Below are 27526 nucleotides of genomic sequence, written 5' to 3'. Positions count from 1 at the left end.
ACTGTTGCCTCTGGTGAGAGAAACTTTTAATCTTTAAAGCTGATTAAATCTTACTTGAGACCTACCATGTGCCAGAAGAGGCCTTCAGTCCTAGCACAATGCTTGTGGGCAAAATGATTGCATTTGCTGTAGCCTGCAAACCACGATTTTGAAAGTTACAGTAATATCTTTAGACCCCATTTCTTGTTCTTTAAATTGCTATTATATGTACTTTTTTCTTCATTTTTGAAATGTTATGATGTGCATTTTGTATTTATTTTATTGTATTAAATTGTATCCTATTATTGTTTCTCTGTACAAATTCTGCATTTATCGTTGTGTTTTATTTATGTTTTTCACAACATTAAAATAAAGGATTTTTGTTCATTAAATTCTCCTTGTTTGTCTTCTTAATTTAAGACTTTGGAGATTCAGGAAAAGATGAGTTGAAGGGGTTCATGGTGCTTTTTACCTGGGGCCCCCACATCCCTTCAATATCGTCTGGTACCTGACCACAAACACAGCAGAGATCTGAATAGAAACACAGTCCCTCATAACCTCGTTCGTGTCGCGTCCTTTTACTCTCTGTTAGCCTAAGCGCAACTCTCTAGTTCAACAGAGTTCGAACGTGTACACTGCACACTGAAATCGAACGTGAAGTCAAACGTGCTACTGTATCGATAATTCAGTACCAAATGGACGATGTCATTGGATGTTAATATTTTTTAACAATAAATAAAACCACACAGCTACGACGGCAAATTAAATATAAATAAATTCAACTCTAAAAGCAAATGACATAGCCAGGCTGCTGTGTGCCGCCGTGAGCACACCAAACACATTTCCGGTCCTCTTGTGTTACGTCAAGCCCTCCGTAAGGAAACCGTGGCTGGGGGCGGGTGACGTTCTGCGAGAGTGGAGCCCGGCCGTTTGAGAAGCGCACGGAGAGAGGCACTGTGTCGTGTCCCGTGATGCGGTTTCCTTGATGCTTATTACTGAACTGGCTGCCATTTCTTTTTCATTTACAACGAAGAGAAGATAAATTAAGGACATAGAGCTGTGAAATAAGATTAAGAGAATATTAAAGATGTGTAAATTAATTCCACACTCGGTTATCTTATCAAAGCCCATCGGCTGAAGCAGTTGCGGCTTCAGGTAAGCGCCCGGTGCTTTAATTTCGTTAATATTTCGGGAGGGGATGTTCTACGGGAAACAACTGGTGTTTAAAGAAAGCCAAACACACAAAGCAACTTTTCTAGTACTAGTATTTGGCATCATTCTTTGAAAATATGAAAATGATCATTGGAAAATAGGTTTAAGCGCCTTGGACAATCTTAAAATAACAGAAGTGGGACTGTAGACTAAATAATTGGGCGGAAAAGGAGGGGGTCGCTGTCGTTGAAAGCCACGAATGCTTTTTTAGAAGTGCATTATATGATGCCTAGTGAAGTGACTTTATTATTTATATATTTATAATTAATCACGCTGTATATATTTCCATTCATGATATTTCTTAGCTCAAATTGTAAAGCAAAGTTTTTGAATTATATTGAACTGAGAGTACCTAGAATGAAATACAAGAAATATAATACAGAAGGCACATAAAATGAAAAAATGCATGAAACCAGGTTGGCTTGTGAGTCATTATTTAAATGCAGAAACGAAACACGCTGTGAAGACGGGGCTGTAAACTGAAGCTGACCACAGATGTTTCAAGCTTCAAGTGTTGCTCCTCTTTGGATGATCGAAGTTGTCCATTAGTTGTATTAGAACAAGCACTGTTAATGTATATTTCGGAATTTTCGTTTTTTAAAGTTTTGGAAGGATTTAGCACAATTTATGTGGTCGAAATAAACCAGTGCAGTGGAAATACATGGAACGTTTGAATTTAATGTTATGGGCCATTACTTGGCATCAGCAGTTGGACCTAGCCAGTGAAGCTTGTGTATAAGTACACATTTAATGTGGTGTACAGTATGTGTGTGTGTGTGTGTGTGTATTATATGTACATACACATACAAACACACCCCCCAAAGACCCCTGAACCTGTTTTGGCATTCCAATCAAGACGTGGTAAATGATTAGCAAAGAACTTTGTAACTCGAGACAATAAAAGCAAATATGATTAGTAGATATAAATATGTAACACAGGATGAGGTATGCGACACAAAGTTTAAATTATTTTTTTTAAGCTTCTACTTAATAACAGACAGCACCCAAAAACGAACACAAAAGGTGATATGGCAATCAAGACTCTTCCTTATTTTTATGTAATATTTTTTTCAGGTGATTCCCATGGTATGTTGAAAATAAACCTTTCATCTTTTTTTTTTTTTTTTTCCTTTTTATACTTTTTTCATTTTTTTTTGTTTGTTATAAACCAGAAGTCCAGTTTAGGAGTTCTTTTCAACTGCAGTGCTTGCAAGCGGATATGATATCTTCTGATTTCTAAGATAGAAGTAGTCACTTTTATCTTCTTTTTTATGGTCCTTGTGTTCTGTGATATTGTACCTCAGCCAAGCCGAACATAGACTGCTAGGTGTGCACTTTGCAGTTTTGTTATCTTTTGACAATTGTGTATTTTGGAAACTTAATGTAGCAATAAAAGTGGAATCAGTTTACAGTCAAAGACATATTTACATAACAGTGAAAGTTTTTACTTGAGGAAGTGAGCGTGATTGTTTGCTCTTAGATGGTGTCTTCAAAGCAAATGATATGCATGTTGTTTTCAGTATAAGCCAAGATTTCTCTAGTGATGGTTGCAAGAAATAAACATGTACCATGGCTAGGGGAATACGCTTGTGTATTAAGAAAAGGGAAAGAATAAAGAAATCTCTGAACATATGCAAAATTGTGAAGTTTACTTACCAGAAGAAGAGTGGCTTAACGTTAGTTTCAGAATGTTCATGTCCTTCATTACTGGTTTGAATTCTTTGAACCTAAAATATGCATCTGTAATTCAGTAATGGTTACAAAACTACCAATGATAATATACATTAAGTGGCCACTTTATCAGGTTTATTGTCTGCCTCTGTGGAGGAATCACTTAAGGCAGTGGCTCCCAAACTCGATCTTGGGGACCCACTGTGGCTGCAGGTTTTTGTTCTAACCAGATTCACAGTCGGTGATATTAATCGATAACAACTGATCCCATTTAATTAGCTGGTCTTTTTTTTTTTTTTTACTCTGCTCTTATTCTGCATTCAGAAAACCAGAACAATATGTTTTTTACATTTATAAGACATCTAGAAATATTTCTATTTTTTTCTCAAGCTGTAAATGCTTAACTCTTTTTTGTTGTTTTCCTGTTATTCTCCCCTTTTCCTGTGTAGTTTGCTCCCTTCATTTAACCCTATTAGTGACAATTAACATCCAGCACAGCAGACACCCAGGATGATGAAAGCAGCAATGACTTCAGTGTCAGACCCACCAATTAGTAAATAATCAATTAATTAACCAGAACACCTGGAAAAGCAGGATGAAACTTAGGTTGAAAATACTGTTAATGACTTAAAACAAACCCTACATATTCCCCATGATTATTGCATTTTAATAAAAATCTACCAAACTTAGTTTAGAATTTTTACATTGACTCCAAAACACAGACACTAGGAAATAACGACTCGCTTAATTAGGCTAAGAGTCCAATGAAAAACAGAAGTTGGTTGAAACAAAAACCTGCAGCCACAGTGGGTCCCCAGGATCGAGTTTGGGAACCCCTGACTTAAGGTATTGCTTCCGCTCTCAACAGCTGTTCATAACATTGCGGAGAGGGGAACTTAGGACTTTGATCTTCTGCTGGCTGATTGGGAAATACAACTTGCAGTTTTTATAGATTACTTAGTTGATTTCTGCCCAGCAACAAGTGTCTTATCAGTTTTGCTGTGTTCATGCCGTTAGTTACACTGTACTTCCCATATAACCAACTGTTCAGTTAGTGACAACATCACTGCCACATATAATACCATTTAAAGCTATCATAGCTGTATTTTGTGTTTGTGTGTTCTGTTGGGTGCGGGGTCAAAACTGAGGCTTTGATTACAGCATGGCAGTAATTGCCATGAATCTGGTCTGCTCAGTATTAATGATACTGTTGAAGTATAATTCTGAGGCACAACCTTCATACATAAAAAGCAAGAGTTAAATGCCAGAATATACTGTATCTGAACATCATTGTCAACCATTCTACAAGGGTAGTCAGTCCTAAAATGACTCCAAAAGTATGAACATAAATTCTGGTTAATTTATTATCCTTGCCATTTGTAGATCTCGGATCAATTGGGCAGATGCAGGATGAGAAGTAGTTATCTTCAGTGTTCTACTTAGGGCCTTTTAATCTGGCATGGATATTGCGGCCCATTGCAGCTCTGTATTTTAATTTGTCTTTATGTTCTGTCCTCTGCAACACACTAAGAAGATATAATGGAAAGGTCAGGCATATTCTTCTCCTAAAACAACCCTCCTGCATGCGCTGTATTACAATGTAATTACACCATCTAATGGTTACATAATAAAGAATGTGCTTTGTATCGTGGGAAGAAGAATGTTCTCAAGCAGATTCCTTTTCATTCATTTATACTGTTGTAAGTTAATAGGCAGCCAAGCAAAACGGTTTGGGGGATAAAGAGATCTTTGAGTTTTGGGACAGTACCTTGCAAGAGTTGCAAGTGAAGTATGGAGACCATAGGGAGGAGGAGTGAGAGCTGAAAGCTGTTTTTCTTCTTTTTTTTTTTTATACTATTTTTAAATTATCAGAAAAACCCTGCACATAAAGATATACAAATTAGTCCTTGCGATAGAATGTTGCACTCGTTACGTTCAGAAAATTTGTGCTTGAAAAATAAATAATAAAAAATAAACAGGTATAGTTAGTGCAAAAATAATATAATAGTACTGTACAGTAATAATGTATTGTTTTCATTTTCTTGCTTCTGACACCATACCAGCCAAGCTTTAATTGATGCGGGATCTGGCTTCAGCTAGTGCCTACAGCAAGAGAGAGAGAGAGATAAAACAAAATAACCCTCTGCGCAGTCCTCCAACAGGAAAATCAATTACATATTTGCCCAGGCACTCCCAAATTGCATTAGTGATCCTTCTTGGCAATAGCTAAATGTGTTTTGCTCACTCCAGTTTCTCAGTCATGGTGATGCCAAAAAATGTAAAGTTATTGACTAACTTGAACATTGCCCAGAAATGGATGATCCGGTAAATAAACAAAAACACCACACACAAGCATCTTAGAGGATGGATGGATGGGTGCTGCAGATGTTTTGTGAAGTACTACATTTACAGTTAAATGTGAAGGAGTATATTATGCTCCCCCATTTAGCAGTGACAAAGAAAGAAATGCCAGAATTGTATAACAGTGGCATAAAGCAAAGTTTACTTGAATACTAGAAGCTGATATGAAAATTCACCTTTTACCAGAACATTTATTGAAACACATTTTGTGACATTTGAATGACCTGAAAATAAATAAATGAACATCTTTGATGTAGTCAGTCAAAGCCCATCTTCTGTTATATTCAGACTGTGTGACATTTCTAAGCTGCAACTTAGATCCTGGTTTAAATCAAATGCACTAAGGAGAATGGTCAAAAACTCACATTGCTACAGTTGCAAAGTTAAGATCTTTTTGCAGTAAAATGCTCATCCCCTTAATATTAGTGAGAGCTCAGGATAATTATGAAACCTGATTACAACAGTTTATCTGTTTTATATATAGCTTTTCTTTTCCAAGCAAAAATAATTTCAGCATTTTGGTATTTGTGTTAATGCAAAGCAAAATTGGGACAGTTTATTGAGGTTTGGGTATTTTTGTTTAAGGCACGGTAAATCTAAAGTACAGGTATTATATGCACAATAAAGATTAAGATTTATTTGATTTAGAATTTGTTTTTTTAGCAATACAGAGAAGAGGAGAGCTTACAAAGCAAGCTGTAGCTTATTCAATTCAACATTGTGCTCAAGACACTCAGAAGAAAGTAAACAATACTCTACATCCCCCGTATGTTTTGTGGTGGAAGATGGTTTTTAAAATTGTTCTCCCAATTACCTAGCTGATTATTCTATGCGTAATGCAGTGTTTGTGGTTGCCTGCGGCAGGTCAAGATGTGTACAAAGCAGGTGTAGCTGACGGAGACGAACATGCCCGACACAGGTGAATCTAACTATTGTCTGCAACTTCCCATTATAACAGACTCATTTGAAAGTTAAATTAAACAAGCATACATTTGCTGTGACATGCAAATCTATTGTTTCAAAAGGTATGTGTTTCAGAAGATCACTGCAGTGAAACTATTACTTATAAGACAAAGAGTAAACTTCATGCTATTGAAGAGCATGTCATTCTGTGGGTTGCTGTTGTCAGCGATACATAGAAGCAAATAATGAACAGTCTCAAAATTTTATGGTTTACTATATATCACAGTTCCCTAAAAATACAAGTAAGATTTAAACATTCTCAGAGTTTGTATTTCCTAAAATATGTGTTTGTATTTTTGTCACTTAGTGTAAGATGGTGGCATTATAATTCAAGTAAGTACAGATATGTCAGTGTCTTGTTTTCATTTCTTTCCTACATTTGCTTTCGCCAAAGTACCCTCCTTTTTGCCCAAATCCCTTATAGTTCATTGCTTTATTGGAAATCTTATTGAGTGCTTACTCAACAATATGAATATTACAAGTTGTTAATAACTGTAGTTGATCACGGCAGAGTAACCTTCTATGTGAACTTTGTATGTTCCCCTGTGTTGACCTGAGCTAGTTGTTGTGTCCCTGAGGTTCCTATTCAATCAGTTTCACTGGTTTCTCTAAAACACTCAAGCATGCTTGTGTTTGTGTACCTCTAGTGACGAATTAGCAATCCATCCTGAGGGTTTTTCCTGCTTTGCTGTCATTGTTTATAGGATAGGTTGCATCTTTCCTTAAACTTAAATCTTTTTATTAACCTGGGTGCAAAATCTTATTTGAATAGTAATTATAGATATAATTTTGGTATGACTCTGAAAACGTATGTTTCCTTGACAGTTTCTTCACACAATACTGTTTTTAATTCTCTCATTAGTTAACATTTAATACCATACTTTATTTGTTTTTAGGACTAGATTTCTGTATTTTCCACTTCTCCCTTATACAGTCCATTCCATAAGTATTTGGACAGTGACACAATTTTCAGAATTTTGGCTCTGTACGTCATCACAATGGATATGAAATAAAGCAATCATTATGTGATTGAAGTATAGACTTTTAGCTTTAATTAAATTTTAAAGGAACAATAGACATTTTTATACATGGGGGCTCAAAAGTATTTGGACAAACTAACACAATCATAAATATAATGATCATTTTCAATATTTGGTTGAAAATCCTTTACAGTCAATGACTGTCTAAAATTTGAAATCAATGACCATCTACAAGTGCTGGGTTTCCTTTCTATTGATGCTTTGCCAGACATTTACTGTAGCTGTCTTCAGTTGCTGCTTGTTCGTTAGACTTTCTGCCATCAGTTTTGTCTTCAGAAAATGAAATGCATGTCCAATTGGGTTGAGGTCAATTGATTGATTTTGCCATTGAAGATTATTATACTACTTTGTGTTAAAAAGCACTTGGTTTGCTTTCGCAGTATGTTTTGGCTCATTGTCCATCTGCACTGTGAAGTATCGTCCAATCAGTTTGCAGCATTTAGGTGAAGCTCAGCAGATAGTACACTTCAGAATTCACCCTGCTACTTCTGCCAACAGTCATATCATCAATAAACACTACTGACTTACTTCCATTGGCAGTCAGACATGATCATTCCATAACACTGTCTCCACCATGTTTTACAGATGATGTGGTATTTTTTGTAAACCCCATAAATTAAAGCTGAACATCTACACTTCAATCACATAATGATTGCTTAATTTCAAGTCCATTGTAGTGGTGTACCGAGCTAAAATTGTCACTTTCCAAATACTGACTTTATTTAAGACTACATCCACACTGTTACATTTTCAAGTTCAAGTAATAAATATTGATTAGAGGCTGTCAACCAAGTTATTTATAATCGTATTTTCACAGGGCTCTGAATGTTTCACTACAGCAGTGGCACTGGTGGCCACAGGATTTATTGTAAAACTGTTGCAACCAGTAAATAGTCTGCCTTTTGTATATAGCATTCAAACTGTACAAAACACAATTCAGAGGTGTATTTGTAAGCAGCACAAAAAGCGTCATGTTAAGCAACTGTTCTATGGCTGTTATTCTTGAATATGTCTTTCTTCCGTGAAGGGTGGCCAACCAGTGAATCAGTGATTGAGACGTTGTAATGAGCAGAACCCTATAAGTGAAAGGCCACCAAATAAACATGAACCAACCAGAGCGCGATCAGGGTATTGATTTTTGAAAAATTCTGCTTTGAACCGTTCATACCACAAAGCTGATGCTACATTTACAAAAACATCATACTCTGGAGAGCATTTTCAAAAGTCTTTGTTTTTGGGGATTGAAAACACTTGGGTAGTGTGGATGAAAAGTGAAAATGAAAACAATGTTTGTTTTTAAATGTTAAGTGTAGCAAGTGATTAATTCGGGGGGAAAAAATTGATTATACATGTAGTTTTGTTTTGTATCAGTCAGAACTGATAAAATTTTAAGAGTAAAGCAAATGTATAAAAGCTGTTTTTTTTTTTTAGGTAAACTTGCCTTGTTAAACTAATTGATAGCTGCCAGATAAATTGAAAAGTTGTTAATGATTTCATTGACCTCCTTAGCGTTACATTTTTTTCTCAAAAGACATGTAAAAAGCGTTGCATTTTTTGGCTTGAAAAATGGCATATTTATTAAATCTCTTCTTTCTACTGTAAAACCTGCAAAATACTAAAAGTACAAAGTCAAGTGTAGAAAGTTAAATAATAATACTACTACTACTAATAATAATAATATCTATCTATCTAATAATGCTAATACCCTGTATACTGTCAAAATGTGTCATTTGTGTGGTATCTCTTGAAGCACAGTGAAATACACAATTCAACGTCACAGTCGGGACAATAGTAGCATGATACCTTCCGATGTTCTTTCCAGACTGATCAGCTTTTGAACAGCACACTGCACATGTGCGATTAACATGAGCGTTACTTTCAGATTTATCAGAATTACTTTCGATTTCACCGTCCGTTTCTGTTTCCCTGCCTGAAGACAGATTCATTTTGTCATTATTGCTCGTATCACTGTCAAGAGTGGGCTGCTGAAAAACACTACTTATGAGATGCCATTATGAGGCTAGGAGAAGCCGTGTGTGCAGTGTTGCCTTGGAACACTCAGGCCTGTTGCTTACACACAGCATGCCTGTATCGTTTCCCAGGCAATGCTCGGCACTAACACTGTTGGCACTTTTACAGCCCAAGTAATACTCGGGTCTAATGCTCATGTGAGACGCGTCTATACCAGGGACACTTGAGACTAACTCTTTTTTTAATCCTGTTTTTACAGCCCAAGTAACGCTCTGGTCTAATGCTAAGGAGGTTAAGGTTTCCTCTGTATGTACAGTGGGTACGGAAAGTATTCAGACCCCCTTCAATTTTATACTCTTTGTTATATTGCAGCCATTTGCTAAAATCATTTTAAATTAATTTTTCCCTCATTAAAACACACAGCACCCCATATTGACAGACAAAAAAAAAAAGAATTTTTGAAATTGTTGCAGATTTATTAAAAAGAAAACTGAAATATCACATGGTCCTAAGTATTCAGACCCTTTGCTCAGTATTTAGTAGAAGCACCCTTTTGAGCTAATACAGCCATGAGTCTTCTTGGGAAAGATGCAACAAATTTTTCACACCTGGATTTGGGGATCCTCTGCCATTCCTCCTTGCAGATCCTCTCCAGTTCTGTCAGGTTGGATGGTAAACGTTGGTGGACAGCCATTTGTAGGTCTCTCCAGAGATGCTCAATTGGGTTTAAGTCAGGGCTCTGGCTGAGCCATTCAAGAACAGTCACAGAGTTGTTGTGAAGCCACTACTTCGTTATTTTAGCTGTGTGCTTAGGGTCATTGTCTTGTTGGAAGGTAAACCTTCGGCCCAGTCTGAGGTCCTTAGCACTCTGGAGAAGGTTTTTGTCCATGATATCCCTGTACTTGGCCGGATTCATCTTTCCCTCGATTGGAACCAGTCGTCCGGTCCCTGCAGCTGAAAAACACCCCTACAGCATGATGCTGCCACCTCCATGCTTCACTGTGGGGACTGTATTGGACAAGTGATGAGCAGTGCCTGGTTGTCTCCACACATACCGCTTAGAATTAAGGCCAAAAAGTTCTATCTTGGAGTTTGCTAAAAGACACCTGAAGGACTCTGAGATGGTGAGAAATAAGATATCTTGGTCTGATGAGACTAAGAACTTTTTGGCCTTAATTCTAAGCGGTATGTGTGGAGACAACCAGGCACTGCTCATCACTTGTCCAATACAGTCCCCACAGTGAAGCATGGCGATGGCAGCATCATGCTGTGGGGGTGTTTTTCAGCTGCAGGGACAGGATGACTGGTTGCAATCGAGGGAAAGATGAATGCGGCCAAGTACAGGGATATCCTGGACAAAAACCTTCTCCAGAGTGCTAAGGACCTCAGACTGGGCCGAAGGTTTATCTTCCAACAAGACAATGACCCTAAGCACACAGCTAAAATAACAAAGGAGTGGCTTCACAACAACTCTGTGACTGTTCTTGAATGGCGCAGCCAGAGCCCTGACTTAAACCCAATTGAGCATCTCTGGAGAGACCTAAAAATGGCTGTCCACCAACGTTTGCCATCCAACATGACAGAACTGGAGAGGATCTGCAAGGAGGAATGGCAGAGGATCCCCAAATCCAGGTGTGAAAAATTTGTTGCATCTTTCCCAAGAAGACTCATGGCTGTATTAGCTCAAAAGGGTGCTTTTACTAAATACTGAGCAAAGGGTCTGAATACTTAGGACCATGTGATATTTCAGTTTTTCTTTTTTAATAAATCTGCAACAATTTCAAAAATTCTTTTTTGTCTGTCAATATGGGGTGCTGTGTGTACATTAATGAGGGAAAAAATTAATTTAAATGATTTTAGCAAATGGCTGCGATATAACAAAGAGTGAAAAATTGAAGAGGGTCTGAATACTTTCCGTACCCACTGTAAATAGTGTCTTCATCTCTTTTAGTCACATTGCATTATTTATTTATTTATTTTACAGAAAAAGACATCTTAATACTGCTATTTTAAAACTACAGTCTGTTGCTTTAATAACCCAGTCATATGTGCTTAGCATATTGCATTTTTCACATGTAAAGTGAAGCACTCGCATGTCTACGTATGATACAGCAAACTTCAGTCTCGCTCTAGTAGGTTTAGTGGCTATTTAGCACATGTCATACTTGCTTCCAACAGCCTCAGCATTTAACTGCATTATTTCCTCATCACATCTAAAGAGGATAGTTTTATTTTTAGTAACTGGGTAATTGATGTTTTAAACTTGCTTTTTGTTCTTGCCGGATTGTTCTGTGTTGACAGCCCACGTTTGAAGTATTTACTGTATTTAATTGCCATAACAGGCTTGATTGTGTAAACTGTACTTCTGAAGACACTACTTCAAAATTATTATTTTTTTTTCTTTTCAGAATCCATTTTATATGTGCAAGTCAGTCCATCATTTAAAATCTACAGGGTGTTGAATCATTCTTGTTTCATCCTCTGAAAGAGTTTGTGTGCACATGTATTTACATGTTGGTGTCATTGCTGACAGTTTTAATCAGGCTAACTAGCAGGAAACAGCTGGGTCCTTGTTCATATGTTATGTGTATCATGGTAAAACAACCTTTATGAGTCACATTCTGCTAAGGTGACGTGGGAGGTGTTTGACAAGCTTGTTCTTTCTAAATAAACATGAAACGCAAAGGTAATTCTCCTGGTTCCAAAATCCCTGCTGTAGGTTTTTTTCAAGTCTAATATTATTATAGCTTTCTTTTTTTAATAGATGGTTTTGCAACTTGGGGTCTGTTCAGTGCTCCAAGCCTCCTCGTAACATAAAGAGCACTGAATAAACATTTTGTTGTTTTCTAAATTTTAAATGATTTTTTTGACTGGCTAGAAGGCTTAATTCAGAGCTACTATTTCTGAAATATTTTTTTTTTCTATTCCAGAATGGCAATATATTTATATTTTTAAAGGTTATTTCCTTTTGAATGTTTGATTTTATATCTTTTGTTGCAGGAAAGGTATTATGGTCTCAAGATGACTGTGAGTTTAAGACAGATGTGGAATATGGGGTCAACACTGAAGGAGGCCTGCACAAACAGTTAACAAAAATAATGGGTGTCAAGTTGTGGAGCTGCTTTTTTGGCGTGTCTACTGCTGTTCTGTATGGATCAATCTCTCTCTTTGTTTCTATTTTGCACAATGTTTTTCTACTTTACTATGTGGACACATTTGTGTCCGTCTACAAGATTGATAAGGTCTCTTTTTGGGTTGGAGAGGTAAGTTGTCCAAAATCCACACATTTATGCATTATTATGCTGTATCTTTTGATTGCTAAATGTGGTCAAGCTATTTGTTTGTGTATCCCCTTAACTGTAATATCTAAAATCTACTTTTAGATAATAAATGACGGTTTGGTTAGTTCTGATAATATATTTTTCTCCTGTATCACAATTCCAGAGAAAGAGAGCTTCTTAAAGTTGAAACATGCTGGCTAAAAACTTCAGTTGTCTAATATGTGAAATGAAATTGGTAGTTTGCAAATAGAATTTAATCTTCTTAGACGTGAACTAGAGCATCACCCATACATAAAGTTGTTTTTTTCTTTTTTTTTTTGTAACAACCAGGCATATAAATATCAGGCTCATTATTTTAAGATTTAGTTTGGTTATCCTATAATTAGTTTGGACCCCTATCCAGGATTGGTGTTTGCAGTGCTATAGGGATAGACTCCAGCCCATGCCATACTAAATTGGGTTAAGCAATTTCAGTAATGGGATGGATTACTGGATAAACAAAGATTTATGTTGGTTTCTAAAATCTTATGTCACTATGTTTTGGTGAGTCTTATCGGCTCATAGATATTTAATACTTTTTGCATCCCTGTTGTTTAAAAGATACTGGCAAAAATGACCCAGTATTTATAGCTGATTCTCATTAATTTGCCCGATGACAGTCCATATAAAGTGCTAAATGAATGTTTAACCTCATACTGAAAGGGAAGAACATACTGCAAAATAATACATATTTACCTGAATATTTTAACGGTAATAGTCTGAATATGTTAATCATGTTTTTAATAGACTAACAAAATAACTTGTACTTAAGCAGTTTTTTTATATGGAAAGTCCAGGATCCAAATAGCCTGCTGCTTCTTATATTGCATTTTTGTGTCTTGGAGGAAATGGAATATGAAACATCATAGCTCAATCTAGTCTGTATATTTATTCTTTACATTTTTTTAATATGAAATATGTGGCTTCATTAATTATTTTTACAGCAAATTGTTGCTTGAATTTGATTTTTTTTTCCCCCCCCCCACAGACAATTTTTCTTATATGGAATAGTTTGAATGACCCACTGTTCGGGTGGTTAAGTGATCGTACTTTCCTTAGTTCAAAACAGTAAGTTCACTCATACTTTCCCATTTTCATTCCTTTGTGATTAGTAGATGTTTATTGTTCAGTTCTTGTGGTGTGGTGAAGTTAAACATTTGCTCTCAACATTGTTAACACAGTAATTGGAAGAAAAATGTAGTTTAGTACACTGCTTAAAATAGCAGCATTTGTACTGCGATAGTCCGTTCCATAAAAAGCAAATGAGTGGAAATTTTGAAATGCAGGATGTCCCATCTGTTATTAAGTTGTGGTTAAACCATGTCAGACATACAAAATATTTTTATTTTCCCAATTTTGGGTAAGAAAAGAAAGCCCCTTTTAGAGTGTTTTAAGTGAAATGTCTTAGACTACAAACTAAACTATTTTAATTTAAAACCCTGTATAGACATTCTGTTTTGCATTACATCCATGTATAACAGCTACATGTAGACGTTAACTGGAGTTTGTTGATGTATGAATTTATTTGGCAGTAGCAGCCCTAGTTTTTTCTTTACAGATATATCCTGCAAATGCCAGCTTGGTCTATTTTACTTTATATCAGACTGTGATACAGCTACTTATGTACATTATTCATCTAGAGCTGTGTTGTATAGCCTTTTTAATTTTTTTTATTGCCACTATTGTCTGTTTGCTCGTAAAAGAATTTCAAATGTCTGTACACATTTTAATGATTTTTTTCACTTGTTCATTAATAAAGATATTGCAGATTTATTTGGTAAATATGTTAAAATGCTTGTTGAATCTATATAATTTGTCATTTCATAATTTACTCGAATATCAACGTTAGACGTAAATCTCTCTGGATTCTTTGGAAAAGTTTTTTCTGACTGAACATGGTAACGCTGCCATGTTTCAGTTCACTCCATAATTTTAGAAGAGGTCATCTCAAGGAGTTCCATTTCAGAATTTTGAAACACCATAGTTCTTGAGGAAAAAAACTACAGTTGCTGTAGTTATACTATATACAGTATAATATAGCAGTTAATTAAATACCCAAAGCAACCAAAATCAATATTACATTACATCTGAGTGTTTGACAAGAATGTCTTAGTTTTTAAGTTGTAGCAAAAAATGTAAGGAGGAGCACAACTCTATTTCTACGTTTAATTCTATGGTTAGATAATAAAATAGTGGCTGAGTGGCAGTCAACACCTTTTTATGACCCTGAGTCAGCAGAGGAGTAAAACGCTTTAGCCACCTTTGAAGTGCTTTGTATACTGTAAAAGTGGGTTTTTAAGAGGAGTCGAAACCTCAACAGACTTTAAGCCTGTATGTAGTTAATTAATCCCTGATTTTGTGACTAAGAGCTGAATAAGTCTCATGGAACCCTGTTCTTTTCCATTTTAATATCATTACAGAAGGTGGAACCTCGTACTCATTTTTTAAAGTAGGCTGTTCTCCCAAATTACCATTGAACAGTAATGACTTTGATTTTTAGAAATGGCTGTAAGTCTATTGACTACCCTGACAAAAGCACAAAATTGCATGATTTAGAAAAAAAAAACCTATCTAGAAAACTAATGTCTACAGCCCTTGATTGATGAAACCTCCATGGAAAAGTGGCACAACAGAAACCACTCATGGGGAATGGAAAGGTGTTTGTAAGAAAGCAAATAGCCAACTCTGTTACTGTCTAACCAAAAATAGCATCTATGGAACAATTTATGCATTCATGAATGAATGCTGCAATAATGTGCAAAAATATCTGCACTTAGCAGTCATGCGCAGGCACTCCTGTGCCAGTCTTGTGTGAGTTCTTGATGTTGTGAATCAAAGCCATGTTGTTGAATATGTGTAAAGGAAAAAACAGCTAATTATCTCCACTGATATGTAACTAGAAACCGTTAAAATCTACATTTTAAAAAAATAGCATTAACATGTAATGGTAGGCTTGGATTGAAGTTTTTACTGTATATACTTTTCTTGAATTTTGAGCACCATAAATATTGAAAGTGCTTGGTGCTTATTAAGTTATTAGTTGGTTTCTTAAACACATACACCTAATGTTTGGCATATAGGCTCTAGTCATAAGATTAGATTTGCTTGTGTAATTTTTTTTTTTCTTTCGTCTGCCTCTGTTTGAAAAAGTGACTGTTGTATATTAATGTTCTTGCCAAAAGGTTTGTAATTTCACAACATATACACTTTTTGGAACTTACCTGCAAATGTTGACTGGTATTGCTCTTCTATAACACTTACAAGTAGCTATTAAAGTGCCCACATCTTTGGTGGCAGTGATTTACCTAACATTTGTCTGTAAACCTTTCTTTTTTCTTTACAGGTCATCAACACAGCTATCCTCTCCAGAAGTAGTATTAAAGAGGTTGAAGTCTTTATCTAAAAATGGCCCTCTTTATGCCATTTCCTTTTTAGCATTTTGGCTTGCGTGGGCTCGACCTGGTTTACAGTTTATAATTTGTTTATGTCTATATGATGGCTTTCTTACAATGGTGGACCTCAACCATAATGCTTTGCTGGCAGACCTTGCAGTCTCAGCCAGTGAGAGGACCCAGCTGAACTTCTATTGCTCTCTCTTCAGTGCTTTTGGCTCTTTATCTGTCTTCATGTCCTACTCTTTCTGGGACAAAGAGAATTTTTTTTCATTCAGAATATTCTGTGTAGCTTTGGCAGCTGTGTCTGTCTTGGGATTCAGCATTGCTTCTTGGTTGTTGCGACAGAGGTTTCAGTCAGAGGCTAGAGCACGGCAAGAAGAGAGATCTGCGCTAACAGAGTATGTTATGCTTAATCTTCATATGTTTTGTCTTAGAGTACTTAATGTCATTTTCTGTGCCATTTGTCTCAGTTGCAGTTTTTTTTAATGTCACATTATGTACTTGATTTAATCTGCTTTGTTTTTGCTGTGTTGTTTTTGTCCTCCCTTTTTTAATGATTTTCTTTTATCTTCCTTACATGTAGTTAATTTTATAGTGACATCACCCTTTACATCATTCATTTTCACATATAATAATAATCACTTTCATTTATATAGCACCTTTCCAATATTCAAAGCACTTATTTATTTGGTCTAACAAAATAATGGTGTAAATGGATTATCATTTAAATATTTTTTATTTGCACTTGTAGTGTTTATCAAAAAAGATCATAATATAATTATCATTAATAATACTGAAATTATTAAAAAAGAGAGTATTTTTCTTTCAGGCCATTGGATGCAAGTTTACTTATTTAATCAACGTGAAATAATTGCCTTTAACTGATAAAACAATTTTTTCGTTTTTTTTGTTACATTTATCTAAATACACATAATTATTTTTGAACTAGGAATTGCCCACTCTGGCAAAATTTGGCATATTTTTAATAATGCCTCTAATGATGTTGACCCTAGTTATTGAAAAGCTTTGTTAAATAAAAACATTTAATAATGCAGCAGGGAGTTTCAGTAAGCATCCTATAGCTATAGAAAATACATTTCTAAATATTCTTAGTTATTTAACTTCACATATCTTTATTACACTATGTGAAGAGCAAACCTCTCTTCCAAATACATTTAGAGACTGGTTACTATAGGTTAGTATTAAGAAAATCAGCTCTTTATGTGGCAACTGCTCCTGAACTTCAGATGCTATATGAGAACATAGAGAATTTAAATGTACATGGTTTTCAAAGGTGCTTGTGTGTGTGTGTGTGTGTGTACTGATAAAGTGGTAACATTGGGCTAGTTTCATATTAAAATTCTAACAGCATTTGTGCATATTTTTTCCATAGTTTTGAAATATGTACGATTTTTTACTATGACAGTCTTTCCTTTTAAAAAGATTAAAATAATCCTTTGGTATACTGTGTTGGAATTCCTTCTCTCATTTATCTTAATTTATTCCACTATTTATAAAAGAAAAGTCATTAACAGTTCAATTGTACCATTTTACTATAATGCACATGCAAATCTTGTGCTACCTAATATGGTGTTAATGCATTAGATAGAGTACCTAGTCGGGGTTGCCACAGAGTACCAAATCCCAGATACAATCACACCCAACACATTCACGGGTCCAAATATTTGTCTATTTTATTCATGACAGTACCTTAATAGACAGGTGACCACAATCAAAGTACCAAAACATGCAAATATAGTTTCTCCTCTCTCCTGCCACTCCTCCAAAGAGCTTTGTCCTCTGCCTCTCAGTGCCGATTCCCTGGGCAAACCGAAACAGCTGCTTTTATCTTAGACCAGCTTCCAGTACTAGGACATGGTCCGTCTGAAGCACTACTGGTACAGACGAAAGTCTTATTAAATTGGAATTATACATACTGCAGCACCTTCTGGTGGCACTCAAGGACCCCAATAGGGCTGCATCTTAGAACTCTAATTTCCAGCGTGCCTTGTGCGTATCCTGCCGGGTACCAAAGCCCAAGGACACTGCCACCTAGTGTATCAGAAAGTAAAGGATCTAAACATTGCTGACCTTCCATTATATTGGCCTCCTGAGTTTCCTGTTCCATCTCAGCTGGAAAGACCATTCATCCATTTTTCTTTATTGTGACGTCCCGTCCCAGGCATGGAACCATTCCCCATCCCCTTTGGGACACGTGTCCTTCCACTGTGGTACTCACGACTCAAGAGAAAAGTGAGCTTTTTACAGAAGTGCAAAAGTATTATAATAAACAACAACAACCCCCTCAAAAATGCACATGAATTGCAAAATAAGTAAAAACTTCTGTCTATGCTAAGGTAGTTCCATAGGTATGAATGTGTCTCAGTAGTGTATCCTGACTTCTGCTAAATATCTTGTTGGCTAAAAGTACTCGGTTATAGTGTGCTAGAGAAAGGAGGTGCAGTATTATTCATATTGGCTGTCAGTTTTGCCTTTATTCTCACCATCAATACTACCTCCAGTTGGCAGAGAATGTGTTCCATAACTGACCCTGCCTCCTTAATTAGCTTGTTGATTCATCGAGCCACTATTGTAATGATGTTACTGCCCCAACGCACTAGAGCATAAAAGTTCACTCTGGATATCACAGAGCTGTAGGATATGTAAAGGATGTAACTACCAACATTAAAGGAACGACATCTTCTAAGAAAAAAAGACTTCTCTGCCCTTTCATATATAATTCTTCTTTGTTATGAAATCGGACCAGCCAGTCCTTGATGTGGAGCCCGAATACTTGTAGCAGTGCACCACCTCCTCCTCCACTACTCCCCGAATAAAGACCATTTGCAGAGGGTCTGTGGTGTGGTGAAAGTAACCAGTTTTTTGACTGTGCTGGTGTTGCAGAAAATTATTTTTCACCAAAGAAGTTCTCCTCCTAACTCTTATGCTCTGTCTCATCCCCTTTGTCAATACAGCCCATTAGTGTACTGTAGATTCATCAGAGAGTTTCTGCAAGTGACGTGACCTGGTTATTTATAGCCTCGGGTATAAAGGGCAAACAAAAAAACTAGACAGCACTGTTCCTTGTCGGCCATCAGTGTTGTTCACATCCATATCAGAGTCGCAGTCCTTGAGTCTCACAAACTGCAGTATGCCAGGCAGATAGTACATTATCCAAGACACCAAAGGCTGCATATCTCTTTGAGTTTACCCCTTAACAGGCATGGCTGGATGGTATTAAAGGCAATGGAGAAATTAAAAAAACGTAATCTTCACAGCGCTGTCAGTGTTGTCTAGATGGGAATGGCCATGTGTAGCAGATACTATAGATAACTGTTTGAGCAATTATTTGAACCTAACCTATTGCATGAAACACAATCCCAAAGAGCACTAATAAGCTTATAATGTTCACAAAGCCTTTCCATGCAACTCAAATAAAATGTTTTGTAATCCACATGCAACAGCTTTTCTAATGTGACATCTTCATCACATGGAAATAACATTTTAGAATAGGGTCCTGATGGCATCTTTTGGTTTTTCAGAGTAGTCTTTGCAACATGTGCCTGATTTCTTAGGACATTATCATGAAGCAGATGGAAGATGATTAACATCTTTACCTTCAGTTGTATCTGATTGATTGCTGCAAATACTTCTAGAAATCGCATGCTATATGAGAATCTTGCAATTTATAGAGAATACAACCTTAAACGAAAAGTGCACATGATCTTGTTGGCATTGGTTTGAATGCCTGAGTTTCTTTGTCATCGTATTTTAAAAAAACGGTATTTATGCTTGGACTGTCTTTTTCAGGTTACATGTAGACCAGCCTGCATTGGGTCAAGAGAAGAGTTTAACACTTGGGGAATATCTAAAGCAGCTTTCAAGACAAAGGAATTTCCTCTGGTTTGTCTGCATGAATCTTCTGCAGGTAAGTATTTTTCAGCATTTATTTCTATGGCATAGGATTTTTTTTCATTGTCCAGTACAGGCCACTGTGATCAATTTGGGGTCACATTGACTGTAGACTGCAAGCATGATTTTCCATTTGTAAATGCCATTTACTATAAAATTTATTTTTTGTGATTTTTTTTTTTTTTTGTTTTGTTTTTGGTGCCTATTTGTACTAGTTCAAGATGTTACATTACACTGTGGCATTTGGTCCATCTTAACGCTCATTACTTTTTGATGGATTTTAAACTTTCAAGCTAAATTAAGTGGTCAATTTTTATTAACTTTAAAAGCAAGACCTGGTTTTTTATTGGTTTTATGAAAATTGTTAAATACAATTATATTAGCAAAATGCCACTAAACTGCCAAAATTTATTTCGATACATGTTTAAAAATAAGAAGTCACTTAGTGCTGGTAATATTTTATTTAGCAATGATAAATTAAATTAATATTTAAATTAATTGATAAATATGAATAATCTATTAATTAAGCAGTTCACTGTAGGTAAACCAGACATGGCGAATATCTTAGTGCTCTTTCCAAATTGTCAAAAACATATGTATATTATAATTTTATAATTACAACTTAATAGAATACACTGCATTAGAAAACAAGAAGCTGAGCTGACATCCATTATTTCCACAAGTCACATGTTTCATTGTGCATTAACATTTAACCCAGAACAAATTTCAGGGGCGGGGGGGGCATGAACAAAGCACCTAAGGTAGAAATATAACCATGGTATTAAATTACTTCTTCTTCTAAACATATTTATAGTAACATTTATAGTAATTGTCCTTTTATCTGCATTTCACGTCAGTCAAACAGATGGCTCACTATAGCAAATGAGACCAACTATACTTAAAATGAACATATAAACTGTTATTAATTCCTTCGTTCAACTCTCTTTGAGGTGTTAGTAGTGTCAAAGTGCTCTCCATAGTGGTTGGGACAAAGACACATTATTTTTCCTTGATTTGCCTCCGTGCTTCATGTTTTAAATTTGTAATTAAAACAATTCCCATGCGATTAAAGTGAATGTTCTCAGATTCTATTAAAGGTATTTTTTAACAGTTTGGGACATAGCAGTAGTATGTATAATAAAGTAGTCATGATTAGTACTAGTACTAGGGGGACATTTGAAAGTTGATGTGTACTGTAAACCAACACATACGGATCAGTATTTAAGGATTCACTCTCACCATCTGCTAGAGCACAAAATAGGTGTCAACAGGAGTCTACAACACAGAGCAAACACCATACCCACAGAATCAGTGACTAGGGAAGCAGAAGAACATCATATCAAAAAGGCCTTGAGTAAATGTGGTTATCCCAGCTGGACTTTTGTCAAAGCAGGGAAGACACCAAAAGAATCCTCTAAGCAATCCAGGAGAGAGGAAGGACAACTGCTGCCCAAGCGAAAACCTTTGGTGATCCCTTATGTGTCAGGAGTATCGGAACAGCTGAGACGCATTTTTTCAAAACACCAGGTCTTGGTGGCTTTCAAACCCCAAAACACAATGCGGCAAAAATTGGATCACCCCAAGGATCGGGTGCCATTGATCAATGGACAATTTGCATATCATCAATCACATGGCCCATTGTTGGCCTAATGATCGAAACTTAACCATTAACTAAGGTACTGTTTATAAGGTTGGAGAAACCTGCAGACAACTGAGACTGAGGAAGTCACTTGGATGAGTGATGAAACATATTGGGGGAAGAAACTATGTCCAGATGAACAGAATCAACTTTCTAGAATTTCCTTATCTGGATTATTGAGCATGCATCGAGACACTTGTAACACAAACATCTTAAACTTTAAGATAGGTGATGGTAAGGCTGTGTTATTGAGCAATGGAGAAAATGTGACATCAAGCACAAATAACCTTAACGGAAAACAATCATATTGGCTATTAGTCTGTTTGTTTATTGTTCATTTTGGGTAAAATCTTCAGTTTTCCCAGAAAGGAAGAACATGATGCTCGACAACTGTTGGATAACACGTTTTATCATTACTACACAGATAGATTATGACATTTACAGCATCTTGAAAAGAAAGAAATCAATTTAATTGCAAATGGTAATCCATCATTCAGCCATAATTCACTCCCACAAAACCTCTTTATTCTTCAGGAGCTAACATTGCCTATTTTTTCTTTATGATAGCTTACAGTATATACTTAGTTATCTGCTTTTCATATTGATTTAGAAATACAGTATAGTATGTAATTTTTTGAACAGAAATGTAATCTTGTGGCAGTAAACTAAAAGCCATGTTGTTTATACTGTGGGTTAGTCATAATACAACTTATAATTAAATTCAAAAAATGACTATGAATTTGCAATTTATTTTATTGCAGGTATTTCACTGCCACTTCAACAGTAATTTCTTTCCTCTGTTTCTGGAGCACCTTCTGTCGAACAGAATTTCATCATCTACAGGATCCTTTCTTCTTGGTATGGGCATATATAATATACAACATGAGTTGGGGGAGCGGTTTACATAAATACTTTAAATTATTTGATTCTGTGTGTATTTTTAAAACAACAAAGTTGATTGTGCAGTATAATTATGAAATAAATGTGTTTGTGGGTTAAGAGCAAATAACTATTGCAGCTACTCTTGTATGACTCCTAGATCAGTCTGTGATGTTAAAGCAAACTACGTTAATAGTCAAATGCTACCTTTTTATATATTTTTTTCCCTCCACCTACAGGTATCTCGTACATTGCTCCTCATTTAAACAATCTGTATTTTCTCTCGCTGTGTCATCGTTATGGTGTCTACATAGTAGTTCGCTGGCTCTTCTTCCTCAAACTTATGCTCAGCATCATCATGCTACTAGCAGGACCAGACCAGATTTATATATTGTGTATATTTATAGCCAGGTAGGTTGTGTTATTTTTTTTATTTTTTGATATGCCTCGTCCTGTATCCTGAGGGTATTTCATGAATTCTTTTTTTCTTGATTATTGCTCAAAGTTAATTTAGGGAAGGTTTTCTAGGCTTTTCTAAATTGAGTTCCATACTAAAGCCCATGTCATATGTATATATGTTTTTTTTGAAGAAATCTCTCAGGAAATAACAGAAATCAGATTTAAAAATTTTGCAGCAAGTAGCACCGCATGGTGCAGATGCATACAGTACACCAGCAATATACGATTATAACTAACAGATAGCTTTTATTAGGGAAATCCTATCAATTAAACTGTCTTTTAGACCAGTGCTAAAATGTCATATTTTATAGCCTTTTTTTATGCACTTAATACCAGTTTTCACTATAGAATGCCCCGGTTATTAAAGCTATAAATAATGCCTTTTCTCTCTCATTTTGGCAGTAACCGTGTTTTTACTGAGGGTACTTGCAAACTTCTGAATCTGGTAATTACCGATCTAGTCGATGAAGATTTTGTGGTCAATCACAGACAGCAAGCAGCTTCAGCGCTACTGTTTGGCATGGTGGCTTTGGTTACCAAGCCAGGCCAAACCTTTGCACCACTGATAGGAACTTGGCTCCTCTATGTATATACAGGTAGGTTTACTGCTGAATGGTTGTGAATACAGTCTCTAGCACTGTTACAAAACCGTTGCATCTGGGAGGGGGGGGTTTGTGTCATCCATATTGCCAAATTAGAACAAAGTAAAATCTGATTGATCAGAGAAAGCTGATATGTACTATCAGTTGTAATAACATTCCTTGTTTTTAGTATCCTTATTGGATCGTAGAAAACCTTCAAATTCTGATTCTAATTGTGGAAACGCTTTGTATTTAATTAAGGTACACAAACTTTTAGATTTAATTTAGAAAATCACAATCACTATTTATATACCACTTTATAGTTTAAGGATGGTTGATGGAGTGCATTTTTTCATTTTTTTTTTAACTGAAACAATTTTCTTTTTCTTATTATTCATTCTGCAATAACTAATGAATTTCGACACACAGGGTGAAATTTGCAGATTTGATATATTTTGTGACTTTTCTTTGGATTTAATCTAATTGCTAAGTACAGTGCATCCGGAAAGTATTCACAGCACATCACTTTTTCCACATTTTGTTATGTTACAGCCTTATTCCAAAATGGATTAAATTAATTTTTTTCCTCAGAATTCTATGACAACGTGAAAGTTTGCTTTAGGTTTTTGCAAATTTATTAAAAATAAAAAATCTAAGAAATGATTTGGAAAGGCACACACCTGTCTATATAAGGTCCCACAGTTGCCAGTTCATGTCAGAGCACAAACCAATCATGAAGTCAAAGGAATTGTCTGTAGACCTCCGAGACAGGATTGTCTCAAGGCACAAATCTGGGGAAGGTTACAAAAAAATTTCTGCTGCTTTGAAGGCCCCAATGAGCACAGTGGCCTCCATCATCCGTAAATGGAAGAAGTTCGAAACCACCAGGACTCTTCCTAGAGCTGGCCGGCCATCTAAACTGAGCGATCAGGGGAGAAGGACATTAGTCAGGGAGTTGACCAGGAACCCGATGGTCACTCTGTCAGAGCTCCAGAGGTCCTCTGTGGAGAAAAGATAACCTTCCAGAAGGACAACCATCTCTGCAGCAATCCACCAATCAGGTCTGTATGGTAGAGTGGCCAGACGGGAGCCACTCCTTAGTAAAAGGCACATGGCAGCCCGCCTGGAGTTGGAGGAAGCCAGGCACCGCTCATCACCAGGCCAATACCATCCCTACAGTGAAGCATGGTGGTGCCAGCATCATGCTGTGGGGATGTTTTTCAGCAGCAGGAACTGGGAGACTAGTCAGGATAAAGGGAAAGATGACTGCAGCAATGTACAGAGACATCCTGGATGAAAACCTTCTCTAGAGCGCTCTTGACCTCAAACTGGGGCGACGGTTCATCTTTCAGCAGGACAACGACCCTAAGCACACAGCCAAGATATCAAAGGAGTGGCTTCAGGACAACTCTGTGAATGTCCTTGAGTGGCCCAGCCAGAGCCCAGACTTGAATCCGATTGAACATCTCTGGAGAGATCTTAAAATGGCTGTGCACCGACGCTTCCCATCCAGCCTGATGGAGGTTGAGAGGTGCTGCAAAGAGGAATGGGCGAAACTGGCCAAGGATAGGTGTGCCAAGCTTGTGGCATCATATTTAAAAAGACTTGAGGCTGTAATTGCTGCCAAAGGTTCATCGACAAAGTATTGAGCAAAGGCTGTGAATACTTATGTACATGTGACTTCTCAGTTTTTTTATTTTTAATAAATTTGCAAAAACCTCAAGTAAACTTTTTTCACATTGTCATTATGGGGTGTTGTGTGTAGAATTCTGAGGGAAAAAATGAATTTAATCCATTTTGGAATAAGGCTGTAACATAACAAAATGTGGAAAAAGAGATGCGCTGTGAATACTTTCCGGATGCACTGTGTACTTGTGGTGTGTATGTGTGTATATATATATATATATATATATATATATTCAGTTAAAGTTGATAGCATTCCTTATTTTTGATATAAAGCAGGCCAAAGTGTTTTTGAGTTATGGTGTTTACACACAGACATGCATAATTTCAAAAATGGTATTTTCGGACGCAGGAAAGTCTAAAACTTAAGATTCATCAAAGGTTGAATATTTTCACGATTTCTGTACTTTCTCTATATTATATGAGAAAGTAAAAAGACCCCTCCATGTCAGATAATTCTATAGGTTTTAAATATATATATTTTTTGACTTTTGAAGTTCTTTCATGACCATGAGGGTTTGCCTCTCACATTCTAAAGAGGCATATTAGGGCACCTGGTGTCACTAGGGTGGTCTGGACTGTGCTCCGTGGGGGTTTCTGTGTTTTTGGTGTCCTGTCCTGAGTTGCTTCCTGCCCTATTTGCCTCTGTGTTCCTGTGACCTGAGATTGGATTCAGTTAATTTAGAAAGTGGAGGACTGGGCTTTATTTCTGTTTTTTCTACTACTGTCTTTACTCAGTGTGTGTGTGTTTGGGTTTTTTTTTTTTCTTTTCTGATTCAACTTAAACTTGAATCCTATAATCTGTCCAGTTAGGTAGAGTATTACTGGTATAGTAATTTAAAGTGTTGTAGTTTAACCACTTTATAAAAAGAATTCCAGTGCCCTAACTGGAGCTGTATAATGTGGAAACTTTGAGTGAAATGAATTTTAGTATAATGCAAGTAATGTTCTGTATGTTCCCCATAATAACATATCTGAACACCTTTGGTGGATAAACAGGCTCTGTTTTAAGCTGTGCCACAGTTACTTTATTCTCTTCACTTGCAGGTTATGACATTTTCCAGCGAGATCCTCTCCAAGAGGTGGTTACAACCCGAGAAATTTCCAACCCGGCTTGGATTACCCCTCTCCGCCAGGGCTGCTTTTACCTGCTCATTTTTGTCCCAATCACTTGTGCATTATTGCAACTGCTAGCGTGGTCTCAGTTCACTCTTCACGGAAAACGACTACAGAATGTGAAATCGCAAAGGCAAAATGCATCTTGGGGTAGTTCTGTTCAGGTAAAAGCAGTATGATCATTCCTCTGCAAGTCCAGCAAATCTGTCAGTTAGAATGAGAGCAAAAAGGACCAACAGCTAAGCCTGCCTTATTTTTATACATGCTGTAAATATGTTGATATTTATAATAACAAATTGTGGGCTCAGACCATATTTTTAATTATTAATGAAGAGAAGTGAAACTCAAAAGCTGTATTTCTCTGTAAAGTTGCTCCTTGCCACACCGTCGTGTGTTTCATGAATGGCTGCGAGTATTTCAGCTGTGTTGTCAAATGCAACCAAGAACATTCCTGTATGTGTGTGCCAAATGGTTCTTATTTAAATATTTTTGTATGAATGTAAAGATTCCCTTCAATATGTAAAGGTGTTTCCTGCAGTTTCTGTTTACAGCGTTGGACATATCCATTGACAGCACTTTACTAATTTTATAATTTAATTTGTTCCATATTGAAAGTCTGTCCTTAGCGCAGCGTAACAGAACTGTAGTTTTGTGTTTTAAACTCTTCAGATTCCCTGCCTCTATCTTAAAAGCATTTTTAACAGTACGTAGAAATGCTTTTTATGATTTCCAGTGTAGCATTGTCAAGTATTGTTGTAACTTTATTCTTGAATAACTTCTGGCACACAAGCTCCAGAAATGCTGTCGGAGTTTCATTCTCTAGAAGTTCGACGGATTCTCTTTGTCTCAGGATATTTCAGTGGTAACAATGAAGAGTCACCAGGACCAAATGACTATCTGGACGTCATTTACAGCATTTTTTTGGAGTATTCCAGATGAGTGTTTACACTGTTTTGGAAGTAAAGCACTTGTTGTATTTATCCTGCCATTTGTTACTTTTTAAACTTTAACTTGATCTTTGTAATCAAAAGTTTTTTTCCTTATTTGTCTACAGCAATATATTTCTACTCAAGTGTTGTACTCCAGATGCCAGGTACATCCGTTTGCTTAGACTTACCACCACAGTTATTTGTAATTAAATGTTTACAGAAAAAATATTTATCTTCATAATGTTTGCTAAAGTTATGTTCCCATAAATAGGTTTTGACACCCTTCAGAAGTAAATTTTTTTTTACATCATTCAGAGAGAGTCTGTTTCGTTTTACTGTTCAGGAAGCTCATGGTAATCAATATACATATCGTCAACGACCAAGAGGAGGACACAAGTCCAAGTGCCGTGTTTGGA

General features: G+C 36.3%; 1 protein-coding gene across 1 annotated transcript; it reads left to right on the top strand.

Moving 5' to 3' along the window:
• Nucleotides 1–885: 885 nt before the first annotated feature.
• Nucleotides 886–27424, top strand: mfsd13a (major facilitator superfamily domain containing 13A). The gene is made up of 9 exons (XM_039775376.1): nt 886–1134; nt 12198–12460; nt 13506–13585; nt 15861–16310; nt 19723–19840; nt 22225–22321; nt 22582–22753; nt 23204–23397; nt 26113–27424. Exons 2-9 carry the CDS (start codon nt 12296–12298, stop codon nt 26358–26360), a joined length of 1524 nt encoding a protein of 507 aa, XP_039631310.1. The 5' UTR covers nt 886–1134; nt 12198–12295; the 3' UTR covers nt 26361–27424.
• Nucleotides 27425–27526: the final 102 nt, after the last annotated feature.

This window comes from Polypterus senegalus, chromosome 1, assembly GCF_016835505.1.
Source record: "Polypterus senegalus isolate Bchr_013 chromosome 1, ASM1683550v1, whole genome shotgun sequence".
Classification (NCBI taxonomy): Eukaryota; Metazoa; Chordata; class Cladistia; order Polypteriformes; family Polypteridae; genus Polypterus; species Polypterus senegalus.
This window is presented reverse-complemented; position numbering and strand designations above follow the sequence as displayed.